At 53.6% G+C, this 12,437-nt stretch overlaps 2 protein-coding genes across 7 annotated transcripts in view; both read left to right on the forward strand.

The window, feature by feature from the left end:
• Positions 1-12,437, forward strand: part of LOC143984050 (class I histocompatibility antigen, F10 alpha chain-like) — a 692,198-nt gene that overhangs the window by 85,940 nt on the left and 593,821 nt on the right. The window lies entirely within an intron of this gene.
• Positions 1-12,437, forward strand: part of LOC143984059 (class I histocompatibility antigen, F10 alpha chain-like) — a 682,453-nt gene that overhangs the window by 72,643 nt on the left and 597,373 nt on the right. For 4 of the 6 annotated variants that reach the window (XR_013274710.1, XR_013274709.1, XM_077484359.1 and 1 more), the window contains exon 3: positions 11,456-11,734. The exons of the other annotated variants lie outside the window; for them this stretch is intronic. Coding sequence is in view for 2 of the 4 variants with exons in the window: in XM_077484359.1 (XP_077340485.1) it covers positions 11,456-11,734 (279 nt within the window). In the remaining 2 variants the exon portion in view is untranslated. The remainder of the gene's footprint in view (positions 1-11,455; positions 11,735-12,437) is intronic. 6 annotated transcript variants of the gene reach the window in all.

Here is a 12,437-nt window from a genome sequence, read left to right on the forward strand (position 1 = left end):
TCATCCTGGAGACAATTCCTCCTCTCTCCTCATCCTGGAGACAATTCCTCCTCTCTTCTCATCCTGGAGACAATTCCTCCTCTCTTCTCATCCTGGAGACAATTCCTCCTCTCTTCTCATCCTGGAGACAATTCCTCCTCTCTTCTCATCCTGGAGACAATTCCTCCTCTCTCCTCATCCTGGAGACAATTCCTCCTCTCTTCTCATCCTGGAGACAATTCCTCCTCTCTCCTCATCCTGGAGACAATTCCTCCTCTCTTCTCATCCTGGAGACAATTCCTCCTCTCTCCTCATCCTGGAGACAAGGATCCTGGATGAGGAGAGAGGAGGAATTGCCCCCAGGATGAGGAGAGAGGAGGAATTGCCCCCAGGATGAGGAGAGAGGAGGAATGGCCCCGAGGATGAGGAGAGAGGAGGAAGGGTCCCCCAGGACCAGGAGAGAAGAGGAATTGTCATCAGGATGAGGGGAGAGGAGGAAGGTTCTCCAGGATGAAGAGACACAAGAAAGGGTCTCCAGGATGAGGAGAGAGGAGGAATGGTCTCCAGGATGAGGAGAGAAGAGGAAGGTTCTCCAGGATAAATAGAGACAAGAAAGGGTCTCCAGGATGAGGGGAGAGGAGGAATGGTGCTTAGGATGAGGGGAGAGGAGGAATGGTCCCCAGGATGAGGAAAAAGGAGGAATGGTCTCCAGGATGAGGAGAGGAGGAATGGTCCCCTGGATGAAGCGAGAGGAGGAATGGTCCTCAGTATGAGGAAAGAGGAGGAATAGTCCCCAGGATTGATTCCCAGGATGAGGAAAAAGGAGGAATGGTCTCCAGGATGAGGAGAGGAGGAACGTTCCCCAGAATGAACAGAGAGGAAGAATGGTCCTCAGGATTAGGAGAGAAGGAATGGTCTCCAGGATGAGGAGAGAGGAGGAAGGGTCCCCCAGGATCGGGAGAGAAGAGGAATTGTCCTCAGGATGAGGGGAGAGGAGGAAGGTTCTCCAGGATGAATAGAGACAAGAAAGGGTCTCCAGGATGAGGAGAGAGGAGGAATGGTCTCCAGGATGAGGAGAGAGGAGGGATGGTCCCCAGGATTAAGAGAGGTATCTACCCAGCTGGACACAGACACCAGTTCAACCTAACAATGGTTATCACCATCTTGTCCATGCCATGTGCCATCATCCCCCATCCTCTCCGTGCCATGTGCCATCATCCCCCATCCTCTCCATGCCATGTGCCATCATCCCCCATCCTCTCCATGCCATGTGCCATCATCCCCCATCCTCTATATGCCGTGTGCCATCCGTTATTCCCCATCTTCTCCATGCCGTGTGCCATCCGTTATCCCCCATCCTCTCCATGCCATGCGCCATCATCCCCCATCCTCTCCATGCCATGCGCCATCACCCCCCATCCTCTCCATGCCATGTGCCATCCGTTATCCCCCATCCTCTTCATGCCATGTGTCATCATCCCCCATCCTCTTCATGCCATGTGTCATCATCCCCCATCCTCTCCATGCCATGTGTCATCACCCCCCATCCTTTTCTTTGTTCTTCTCCTGTTAGACACATCCTGAGCCCGGAAGTCCCATCTTCTCCCCCATACCTGAAACTAGACAAGAGAAGTTGGCATTGTCCTCCACCTGAGGCTGGGGACCCCTGAGTTGGTGGACACTTTGGGGGGGGGGCAGCCTTGTATATGGGGATTCCACCCGTCTATGGATCGGGGGCCCCTGTATATTGTTCTCTGCAGCCTTGTCACCCGGTCCCAGCCACATTGCTACCCATTAATAGACGCTCACAGACCAGCACCTGGTAGAGACGTGGCAGGAGGGACTCCTAAGGGTGAGTGATGGCATGTAAACCTGCAAGACCTAGTGAACCCCTAGAAGAGTGAGTGTGGCTCCACCTACCATATTCTGGGGTCACCGATGAGTCCGGACTCCATATTCTGGGGTGTGGGGTCACCAGTGAGATCAGCCTCCATATTCCAGGATCACCAGTAAGCCCGGCCTCCATATTCTGGAATGTGGGGTCACCAGTGAGATCAGCCTGCATATTTTGGGGTCACTGATGAGTCCGGACTCCATATTCTGGGGTGTGGGGTCACTGATGAGTCCGGCCTCCATATTCTGGGGTGTGGGGTCACCGCTGAGTCCGGCCTCCATATTATGGGATGTGGGGCCCCGGTGAAGCCGGCCTCCATATTCTGGGCTGTGTGGTCACCGGTGGAGCTGGCCTCCATATTGTGGGCTGTGGGGTCACCCGTGGAGCCGGCCTCCATATTCTGGGGTGTAGGGTCAACGGCCTCCATATTTTGGGCTGTGGGGTCACCAGCCTCCATATTCTGGGCTGTGGGGTCACCGGTGGAGCTGGCCTCCATATTCTGGGGTGTGGGGTCACCGGTGGAGCCGGCCTCCATATTCTGGGGTGTGGGGTCACTGGCCTCCATATTCTGGGGTGTGGGGTCACCGGCCTCCATATTCTGCACTGTGGGGTCACCGGCCCCCCATATTCTGCACTATGGGGTCACCGCTGGAGCTGGCCTCCATATTCTGGGGTGTGGGGTCACTGGCCTCCATATTCTGGGGTGTGGGGTCACCGGCCTCCATATTCTGGTGTGTGGGGTCACCAGCCCCCATATTCTGCACTATGGGGTCACCGCTGGAGCCGGCCTCCATATTCTGGTGTGTGGGGTCACCGGCCCCCATATTCTGCACTATGGGGTCACCGCTGGAGCCGGCCTCCATATTCTGGGGTATGGGGTCACTGGCCTCCATATTCTGGGGTGTGGGGTCACCGGTGGAGCTGGCCTCCATATTCTGGTGTGTGGGGTCACTGGCCTCCATATTCTGGGGTGTGGGGTCACCGGCCTCCATATTCTGCACTGTGGGGTCACCGGCCCCCATATTCTGCACTATGGGGTCACCGCTGGAGCCGGCCTCCATATTCTGGTGTGTGGGGTCACCGGCCCCCATATTCTGCACTATGGGGTCACCGCTGGAGCCAGCCTCCATATTCTGGGGTATGGGGTCACTGGCCTCCATATTCTGGGGTGTGGGGTCACCGGTGGAGCTGGCCTCCATATTCTGGGGTGTGGGGTCACTGGCCTCCATATTCTGGGGTGTGGGGTCACCGGCCTCCATATTCTGCACTGTGGGGTCACCGGCCCCCATATTCTGCACTATGGGGTCACCGCTGGAGCCGGCCTCCATATTCTGGTGTGTGGGGTCACCGGCCCCCATATTCTGCACTATGGGGTCACCGCTGGAGCCGGCCTCCATATTCTGGGGTATGGGGTCACTGGCCTCCATATTCTGGGGTGTGGGGTCACCGGTGGAGCTGGCCTCCAAATTCTGGGGTGTGGGGTCACCGGCCTCCATATTCTGGGGTGTGGGGTCACCGGCCTCCATATTCTGGGGTCACCAGCCTCCATATTCTGGGGTGTGGGGTCACCGCTGGAGCCGGCCTCCATATTCTGGGGTGTGGGGTCACTGGCCTCCATACTCTGGGGTGTGGGGTCACCGGCCTCCATATTCTGCACTGTGGGGTCACCGGCCCCCATATTCTGCACTATGGGGTCACCGCTGGAGCCGGCCTCCATATTCTGGGGTGTGGGGTCACCGGCCCCCATATTCTGCACTGTGGGGTCACCGCTGGAGCCAGCCTCCATATTCTGGGGTGTGGGGTCACTGGCCTCCATATTCTGGGGTGTGGGGTCACCGGTGGAGCCGAGTATCCTCTCCATTGTAAGGTGAGTTTGTCACTTACCTTCCTCCCCTCCCCCCCTCAGGATATAATCCTCCCATTCACCCAAATACAACTTTTGCCCTCTCATGTCCGTTTTCACCCTTCTCAGTGTATCCTTTGTGTGGACGAGTGTGGGGTGTAGCAAGATGGAGGGGCGCTTGAGTCTATAATTTTGGTCTAACACAGCTTGAAGCCATGATTTTTCTTGACCAGTGAAGAAAATCTTGGGGTGGGCGGGGACGTTCTCACCATCTGTTCAGCTCCGCCCGCCCACCCGCAAGTCTCCGCCCACTCGAGGCTATAATTTTTCTCCACCGTGAGAATAAGGCCTCATGCACACGAGACGCAGTTAAACGCGTGTTCAGATGCAGTTGGACAGTTTTTTCAACTGCCCCTGAACTCATTCAATGTTATCCTATGTGTCCATGCACACAGTCTCGTTTTTTTCCGTTTTTATGCAGTTGCGTTTAATCTCGTTTTTCCAGAAGCAAAAAAATGCGTTCAGAAGCAAAAATTTCCACGTTTCAGACGCAAAACGCGGCAAAACGCGGTAAACGCAGCAAAACGCCGCTACCGCGTTTAGCCGCGTTTGCGTTTATATGCGTTTTTAAAGGTGACCTTTTTTTTTACATTAAAAATCTCAAAAATGATTGCAAATGATGAAAAACCATTAGAAAAATATTTTAAACAATTGCAAGTGGACAATCCACAACTTGTGGCAAGTGACATGGCAGGTGGCAAGTGACGTGGCAAGTGGACAATCCACAACTTGTGGCAAGTGACATGGCAGGTGGCAAGTGATGTGGCAAGTGGACAATCCACAACTTGTGGCAAGTGACGTGGCAGGTGAAGTGGCAAGTGACGTGGAAAGTGGACAATCCACAACTTGTGGCAGGTGACGTGGCAGGTGACGTGGAAAGTGATGTGGCAAGTGGACAATCCACAACTTGTGGCAGGTGATGTGGAAAGTGGTGTGGCAAGTGGACAATCCACAACTTGTGGCAGGTGATGTGGCTGGTGACGTGGTAAGTGAACAATCCACAACTTGTGGCAGGTGGCATGGCAGGTGACGTGGAAAGTGGACAATCCACATCTTGTGGCAAGTGACATGGCAGGTGATGTGGAAAGTGACGTGGCAAGTGGACAATCCACAACCTGTGGCAGGTGACGTGGCAGGTGATGTGGCAAGTGATGTGGCAGGTGATGTGACAAGTGGACAATCCACATCTTGTGGCAAGTGACGTGGCAGCTGACGTGGCAAGTGACGTGGCAAGTGTACAATCCAAAACTTGTGGCAGGTGACGTGGCAAGTGACATGGCAGGTGACGTGGCAAGTGACATGGCAAGTGGACAATCCACATCTCGAGGCAAGTGACGTGGCAGGTGACGTGGCAAGTGACGTGGCAAGTGGACAATCCAAAACTTGTGGCAGGTGACGTGGCAAGTGACGTGGCAGGTGACGTGGCAAGTGACGTGGCAAGTGGACAATCCACATCTCGTGGCAAGTGACATGGCAGGTGATGTGGCAAGTGACGTGGCAAGTGGACAATCCACAACTTGTGGCAGGTGACGTGGCAGGTGATGTGACAAGTGGACAATCCACATCTTGTGGCAAGTGATGTGGCAGCTGACGTGGCAAGTGACGTGGCAAGTGGACAATCCAAAACTTGTGGCAGGTGACGTGGCAAGTGACGTGGCAGGTGACGTGGCAAGTGGACAATCCAAAACTTGTGGCAGGTGACGTGGCAAGTGACGTGGCAGGTGACGTGGCAAGTGACGTGGCAAGTGGATAATCCACAACTTGTGGCAGGTGACGTGGCAGGTGATGTGACAAGTGAACAATCCACATCTTGTGGCAAGTGACGTGGCAGCTGACGTGGCAAGTGACGTGGCAAGTGGACAATCCAAAACTTGTGGCAGGTGACGTGGCAAGTGACGTGGCAAGTGAACAATCCACATCTCGTGGCAAGTGACGTGGCAGGTGATGTGGCAAGTGACGTGGCAAGTGGACAATCCACAACTTGTGGCAGGGGACATGGCAGGTGATGTGGCAAGTGATGTGGCAGGTGATGTGACAAGTGGACAATCCACATCTTGTGGCAAGTGACGTGGCAGCTGACGTGGCAAGTGACGTGGCAAGTGTACAATCCAAAACTTGTGGCAGGTGACGTGGCAGGTGACGTGGAAAGTGGTGTGGCAAGTGGACAATCCACAACTTGTGGCAGGTGATGTGGCTGGTGACGTGGTAAGTGGACAATCCACAACTTGTGGCAGGTGGCATGGCAGGTGACGTGGAAAGTGGACAATCCACATCTTGTGGCAAGTGACGTGGCAGGTGATGTGGCAAGTGATGTGGCAAGTGGACAATCCACAACTTGTGGCAGGTGACGTGGCAGGTGATGTGGCAAGTGATGTGGCAAGTGATGTGGCAGGTGATGTGACAAGTGGACAATCCACATCTTGTGGCAAGTGACGTGGCAAGTGACGTGGCAAGTGTACAATCCAAAACTTGTGGCAGGTGACGTGGCAAGTGACGTGGCAAGTGGACAATCCACATCTCGTGGCAGGTGACATGGCAGGTGATGTGGCAGGTGATGTGACAAGTGGACAATCCACATCTTGTGGCAAGTGACGTGGCAGCTGACGTGGCAAGTGGACAATCCAAAACTTGTGGCAAGTGACGTGGCAGGTGACGTGGCAGGTGACGTGGCAGGTGACGTGGCAAGTGGACAATCCACATCTCGTGGCAAGTGACGTGGCAGGTGATGTGGCAAGTGACGTGGCAAGTGGACAATCCAAAACTTGTGGCAGGTGATGTGGCAAGTGACGTGGCAGGTGACGTGGCAAGTGAAGTGGCAAGTGGACAATCCACATCTCATGGCAAGTGACGTGGCAGGTGATGTGGCAAGTGACGTGGCAAGTGGACAATCCACAACTTGTGGTAGGTGACATGGCAGGTGATGTGGCAAGTGGACAATCCACAACTTGTGGCAGGTGACGTGGCAAGTGACGTGGCAGGTGATGTGGCAAGTGACGTGGCAAGTAGACAATCCACAACTTGTGGCAGGTGATGTGGCAAGTGACGTGGCAGGTGATGTGGCAAGTCACGTGGCAAGTGGACAATCCACAACTTGTGGCAGGTGATGTGGCTGGTGATGTGGCAAGTGGACAATCCACAGCTTGTGGCAGGTGGCATGGCAGATGACGTGGAAAGTGGACAATCCACATCTCATGGCAAGTGACGTGGCAGGTGATGTGGCAAGTGACGTGGCAAGTGGACAATCCACAACTTGTGGCAGGTGACGTGGCAGGTGATGTGGCAAGTGGACAATCCCCAACTTGTGGCAAGTGACGTGGCAAGTGGACAATCCAAAACTTATGGCAGGTGACGTGGCAAGTGACGTGGCAGGTGATGTGGCAAGTCACGTGGCAAGTGGACAATCCACAACTTGTGGCAGGTGACGTGGCAGTTGGACAATCCACAACTTGTGGCAGATGACATGGCAAGTGACGTGGCAGGTGATGTGGCAAGTCACGTGGCAAGTGGACAATCCACAACTTGTGGCAGGTGCCGTGGCAAGTGACACGCTAAATACAAGTACACTGCAGCTCTCACAGCTGCTGCTACTCACTCTGGTCTCACAAAATTGCTGAAATAGTTAATTTTTGAGCTGGGGAAGGTCTATGATGTTAGCTTAACTAAACGCTTCTAGACGCAAACGCGGTAAAACGCGGTAAAACGCTGCTAAATCGCGGTAAAAATCGCGGCAAAACGCGCGTTTCTAAACGCCGGTTTCAACATGTGTCCAGCAGCGTTTGCATCTGCGTCTCGTGTGCATGAAGCCTAAATCTACAGCGCATGCGCTGTTAATGGCAGGGGATTGACACATGCGCAGTAAGAGCCCATTCACACAGGGGCAACTCCTGATCCGACTTCAGGTCGCCCCTAGTCGCCTCAGGTCGCCTCAGGTCAGACAACATTTAAAAAGCAATGTAAGTGAATGAGAGCCGTCTTAATGCACACTACTGAAGTCGCTCCGACTTCAAAAAAGGTTCCTGTACTACTTCTATCCGACTTGTAGGCGACCGGTACCCATTGATTTCAATGGAGGTCGCCTCCAAGTCGGATCTCCGTCTATACGGAGGCGACTTTGACAGAATTATCAGCTCTCAAGAGGGAACTCCACGCCAAATTTCTGAAAAAAAATTGGCGTGAGATCCCCCTCCGAGAGCATACCAGGCCCTTAGGTCTGGTATGGATTCCAAGGGGAACCCCCTACGCCGAAAAAACGGCGTGGGGGTCCCCCCCAGATCCACACCAGACCCTTATCCGAGCACGCTACCCGGCCGGCCAGGAAAGGGGGTGGGGACGAGCGGGCAGCCCCCCCCTCCTGAGCCGTACCAGGCCGCGTGCCCTCAACATGGGGGGGTGCCTTGGGGGAGGGGGGGCGTGCGGCCCCCCCCACCCCAAAGCACCTTGTCCCCATGTCGATGAGGACAAGGGCCTCTTCCCGACAACCCTGGCCGTTGGTTGTCGGGGTCTGCGGGCGGGGGGCTTATCGGAATCCGGGAGCCCCCTTTAATAAGGGGGCCCCCGGATACCGGCCCCCCACCCTATGTGAATGAGTATGGGGTACAATGTACCCCTACCCATTCACCTGTGAAATAAAGTACAAAAAAAAACACAACACAGGGAAAAAATATTTTATTGCACAGCTCCGGGGGTCTTCCGTCTTCGGGGGTCTTGTCCCCCTCTTCGGTTCTTCTGCCGGGCCACCGCGCCTTCTTATAGCTCTTTTGCAGGCGGTGGCCCGGTCTTCTGTCGCCGTCTTCCGTTCTTCTGCCGCCGCCTTCGGTTCTTCTGCCGGGCCACCGCGCCTTCTTATAGCTCTTTTACAGGCGGTGGCCCGGTCTTCCGTCGCCGCCGCCGCCGCCGCCTTCCGTTCTTCTCCTTCTTCTTCTCCTGGAGATGTTGACTCGACGAGCTCTCCGGCCACAATGCCAGGGACGCGCTCCGCTGCCTCTTATATAGGGACAATGGGGCGGTGTCACATGGGTTGATGTCACATGGGTTGGTCACATGGGTTGATGTCACATGGTAAGGGGGCGGGGTCACCATGTGACATCAACCCATGTGACCAACCCATGTGACATCAACCCATGTGACACCGCCCCATTGTCCCTATATAAGAGGCAGCGGAGCGCGTCCCTGGCATTGTGGCCGGAGAGCTCGTCGAGTCAACATCTCCAGGAGAAGAAGAAGGAGAAGAACGGAAGGCGGCGGCGGCGACGGAAGACCGGGCCACCGCCTGTAAAAGAGCTATAAGAAGGCGCGGTGGCCCGGCAGAAGAACCGAAGGCGGCGGCAGAAGAACGGAAGACGGCGACAGAAGACCGGGCCACCGCCTGCAAAAGAGCTATAAGAAGGCGCGGTGGCCCGGCAGAAGAACCGAAGAGGGGGACAAGACCCCCGAAGACGGAAGACCCCCGGAGCTGTGCAATAAAATATTTTTTCCCTGTGTTGTGTTTTTTTTTTGTACTTTATTTCACAGGTGAATGGGTAGGGGTACATTGTACCCCCTACTCATTCACATAGGGTGGGGGGCCGGTATCCGGGGGCCCCCTTATTAAAGGGGGCTCCCGGATTCCGATAAGCCCCCCGCCCGCAGACCCCGACAACCAACGGCCAGGGTTGTCGGGAAGAGGCCCTTGTCCTCATCGACATGGGGACAAGGTGCTTTGGGGTGGGGGGGCCGCACGCCCCCCCCTCCCCCAAGGCACCCCCCCATGTTGAGGGCACGCGGCCTGGTACGGCTCAGGAGGGGGGGGGCCGCCCGCTCGTCCCCACCCCCTTTCCTGGCCGGCCGGGTAGCGTGCTCGGATAAGGGTCTGGGGGGACCCCCACGCCGTTTTTTCGGCGTAGGGGGTACCCCTTGGAATCCATACCAGACCTAAGGGCCTGGTATGCTCTCAGAGGGGGAACCCACGCCAAATTTTTTTCAGAAATTTGCCGTGGAGTTTCCCTTGAGCTCATTCTCTGCTTGGCCGCGGCAAAAGTCGCCTGGCCTGGGGCGACTTGTAAGTCGTCCCAAGTCGCGCTTGAAGTCATCACAAGTCGTTTTGAAGTCGTCCCAAGTCGCCGCTGTCAAGTCGTGTCCAAGTAGCCTGACTCAAGTCGCCTACAAGTCGTGTTGCCCCTGTGTGAATGGGCTCTAAAGGCCCGCCGTCAGCTGTTACAGTGACGAGCCGCACCGGAAGTGACGGGGTGAGCGAATTTCACAGGTCGCAGGAAATTTTATTACACCGGGATAACAGGTCCTGTTCTAGTAAAACCCTTCAGCTGCGCAGGACAGTTATTGCATAAACAGATCCCAGCAGACAGGAATCCCAGTACAAAACATATTACAGCGGACACATTCAAGAATGACATTTCCTGCAAGGCTAGTTAAAAACACCTGAACATATTGAAAAAATACAGGGAATCCCAGTGACAGCAGACATTTCCTTTATATCAGTGATAGGAGAACAGCAGATCTCCAGCTGCAGTAGAACTACAAGTCCCAGCAGGCATTGCCATCTCCCTGGTGACTTTCTTCCCTCATTGAGTGTGGGGCAGGGATGGGATTTGTAGTTCCCCAGCAGTTGGAGCTGTGCTGTGTGGAGGATCCTGTCACTGTACAGAGGTAAGTGGCCAGTGCTGTGTGGAGGATCCTGTCTCTGTACAGAGGTAAGTGGCCAGTGCTGTGTGGAGGATCCTGTTACTGTACAGAGGTAAGTGGCCAGGAGATGAGCATTACTCCGCCTCCATGACTTGTGACATCATCAGATCAGACTGAGGATGAGGATGACAGATATAGAAGATATCGGGTAGTTGTGTTCTATAATCCAGCAGAGGATGGGGGGGAGGGGGGATTTCCTGAGTACAGAACGGAGGAATATGTGTGATGAGGGATTGGCTTGTCTATGAACACACAATCTCCTCTCCTCTCCTCTCCTCTCCTCATTCCTATATAAAGTCCTCAGTGATCTCTGTAGGATTGGAATGAAGTTTGTATTTCCTGAACTCTGTGTGCACTGACAGTATACACTCGGTATGACCTTTTCTGGTCGGCACAGACTCCGTCACTTCTCTTCTCAGGACTGATCATTTATCTGTATAATATGATCATTTCTCAGTGTTGTATAATGGATTCACCCCCCCCCCCCTCCCCCATAGGATGGAACGGTCCTCGTCTCTCTGACAGACTTGGTGTTTGATTGGTTTAGCTAATAAGTTGGATGAAGACCTTTCATTGGATGTAGGGGTGATTGACAGCTCAGAGCGTCCAATCAGTGATCAGCAGCTTCTTAGCGATCTAGCTGTACAGATTTCTCCCATGATGTGTTTTGTCGCCATTCCTATTGGTTGTTCCCGTCATGTGACCCGGTTTCCTCAGGCGGATTATCTCTCCAGTCTCCACCCCGGGGTGATTGTACACAGCGGTAGGGGGGAGCAGGATGGCGGATCCCTCTTCCTCTGCTCCTCAGGATGTGTCTGAGGGGGGATTGCTGGGACTTGTAGTTCTCCCCACTCTACAGATGATTAGGGGGATGGTGAGTGTAGAAATATACAGAGTGATGCTCAGTGGCTGTACTATACACGCTATACATGTCATGTGATCACATATTACACACATCACTTCCTCTGATCCCAGGTCACATCTTCCTCTTCTCTCTGCAGGGATCCATTCCTTCCAGCTGATGTACGGCTGTGAGCTGAGAGATGACGGCACCACTGAGGGGTATATACAGTTCGGATATGATGGGAGAGATTTCATGTATCTGGACACACAGAGAGGGATCTATATCCCGACCATGAATGAGGCTCAGATCACCACACAGAGATTGAACAGTCCGGAGGAGAGAGAGGGGGAGATACACAAGAATTATCTGGAGAATATCTGTATAGAATGGCTGAAGAAATACATCAACAATGGGAGAGAAGATCTGGAGAGGAGAGGTGAGCGCACACTATATATATACATTGTATTATATACATCCTCTGTATACTCTCTATACATTCTATCTGTATACACTAGTGATGTCCAGTTCATGAACGAATCGTTCTTTTGAATCGGTTCATCTGAGGGAACTGATTCGTTTGAAACATTTCACTGCACTCAGTACATAGCAGAGCTGGCAGTGGTAATATGATCCTAGAGTGAGAGAGCTCCGCCCCTCCCTGCAACCAATCAGCTGCCTCACAGCACAGCGACACTCAGGAACTGGATACAAACTGAAAACAAGAGTCAGGAGTGCACAGAACACCGAGGGAAAGAATCCTATCAGTTTTTAGAACACAGTACACTGAAAGAACTACTGGTGGTGTCTCCTGGTTCTAACACATTTCCCTATCATCCAATTGATTATAACTCTGATCATATTGATCAAAAAGGAAGGAAAGTGTTAAATTCTCAATGGATGACAATTTAAAAGCCTGTACAGTACATTCATTAACCATGAATTATATTTCTAGAATTATTGCAGTCACTCTAGCGTTTGTGGTGACACCTCACGTGTGAAGCAATTATCGCCTATGTACACGTGCCCTACACACATTTATTCACATGCAGATATCAGGGTTGGTGGGGATGGTTTTAGTTTTTATTTTATTTTTTCACTTAACAAGCCCCTATGTGATAGTTTGTTGAAGTGACAGGTTC

The sequence above is a fragment of the Lithobates pipiens genome, unplaced genomic scaffold, assembly GCF_037356315.1.
Source record: "Lithobates pipiens isolate NorthernLeopardFrog02 unplaced genomic scaffold, aLitPip1_a1.2 Scaffold_1, whole genome shotgun sequence".
In the NCBI taxonomy this organism is placed as follows: Eukaryota; Metazoa; Chordata; class Amphibia; order Anura; family Ranidae; genus Lithobates; species Lithobates pipiens.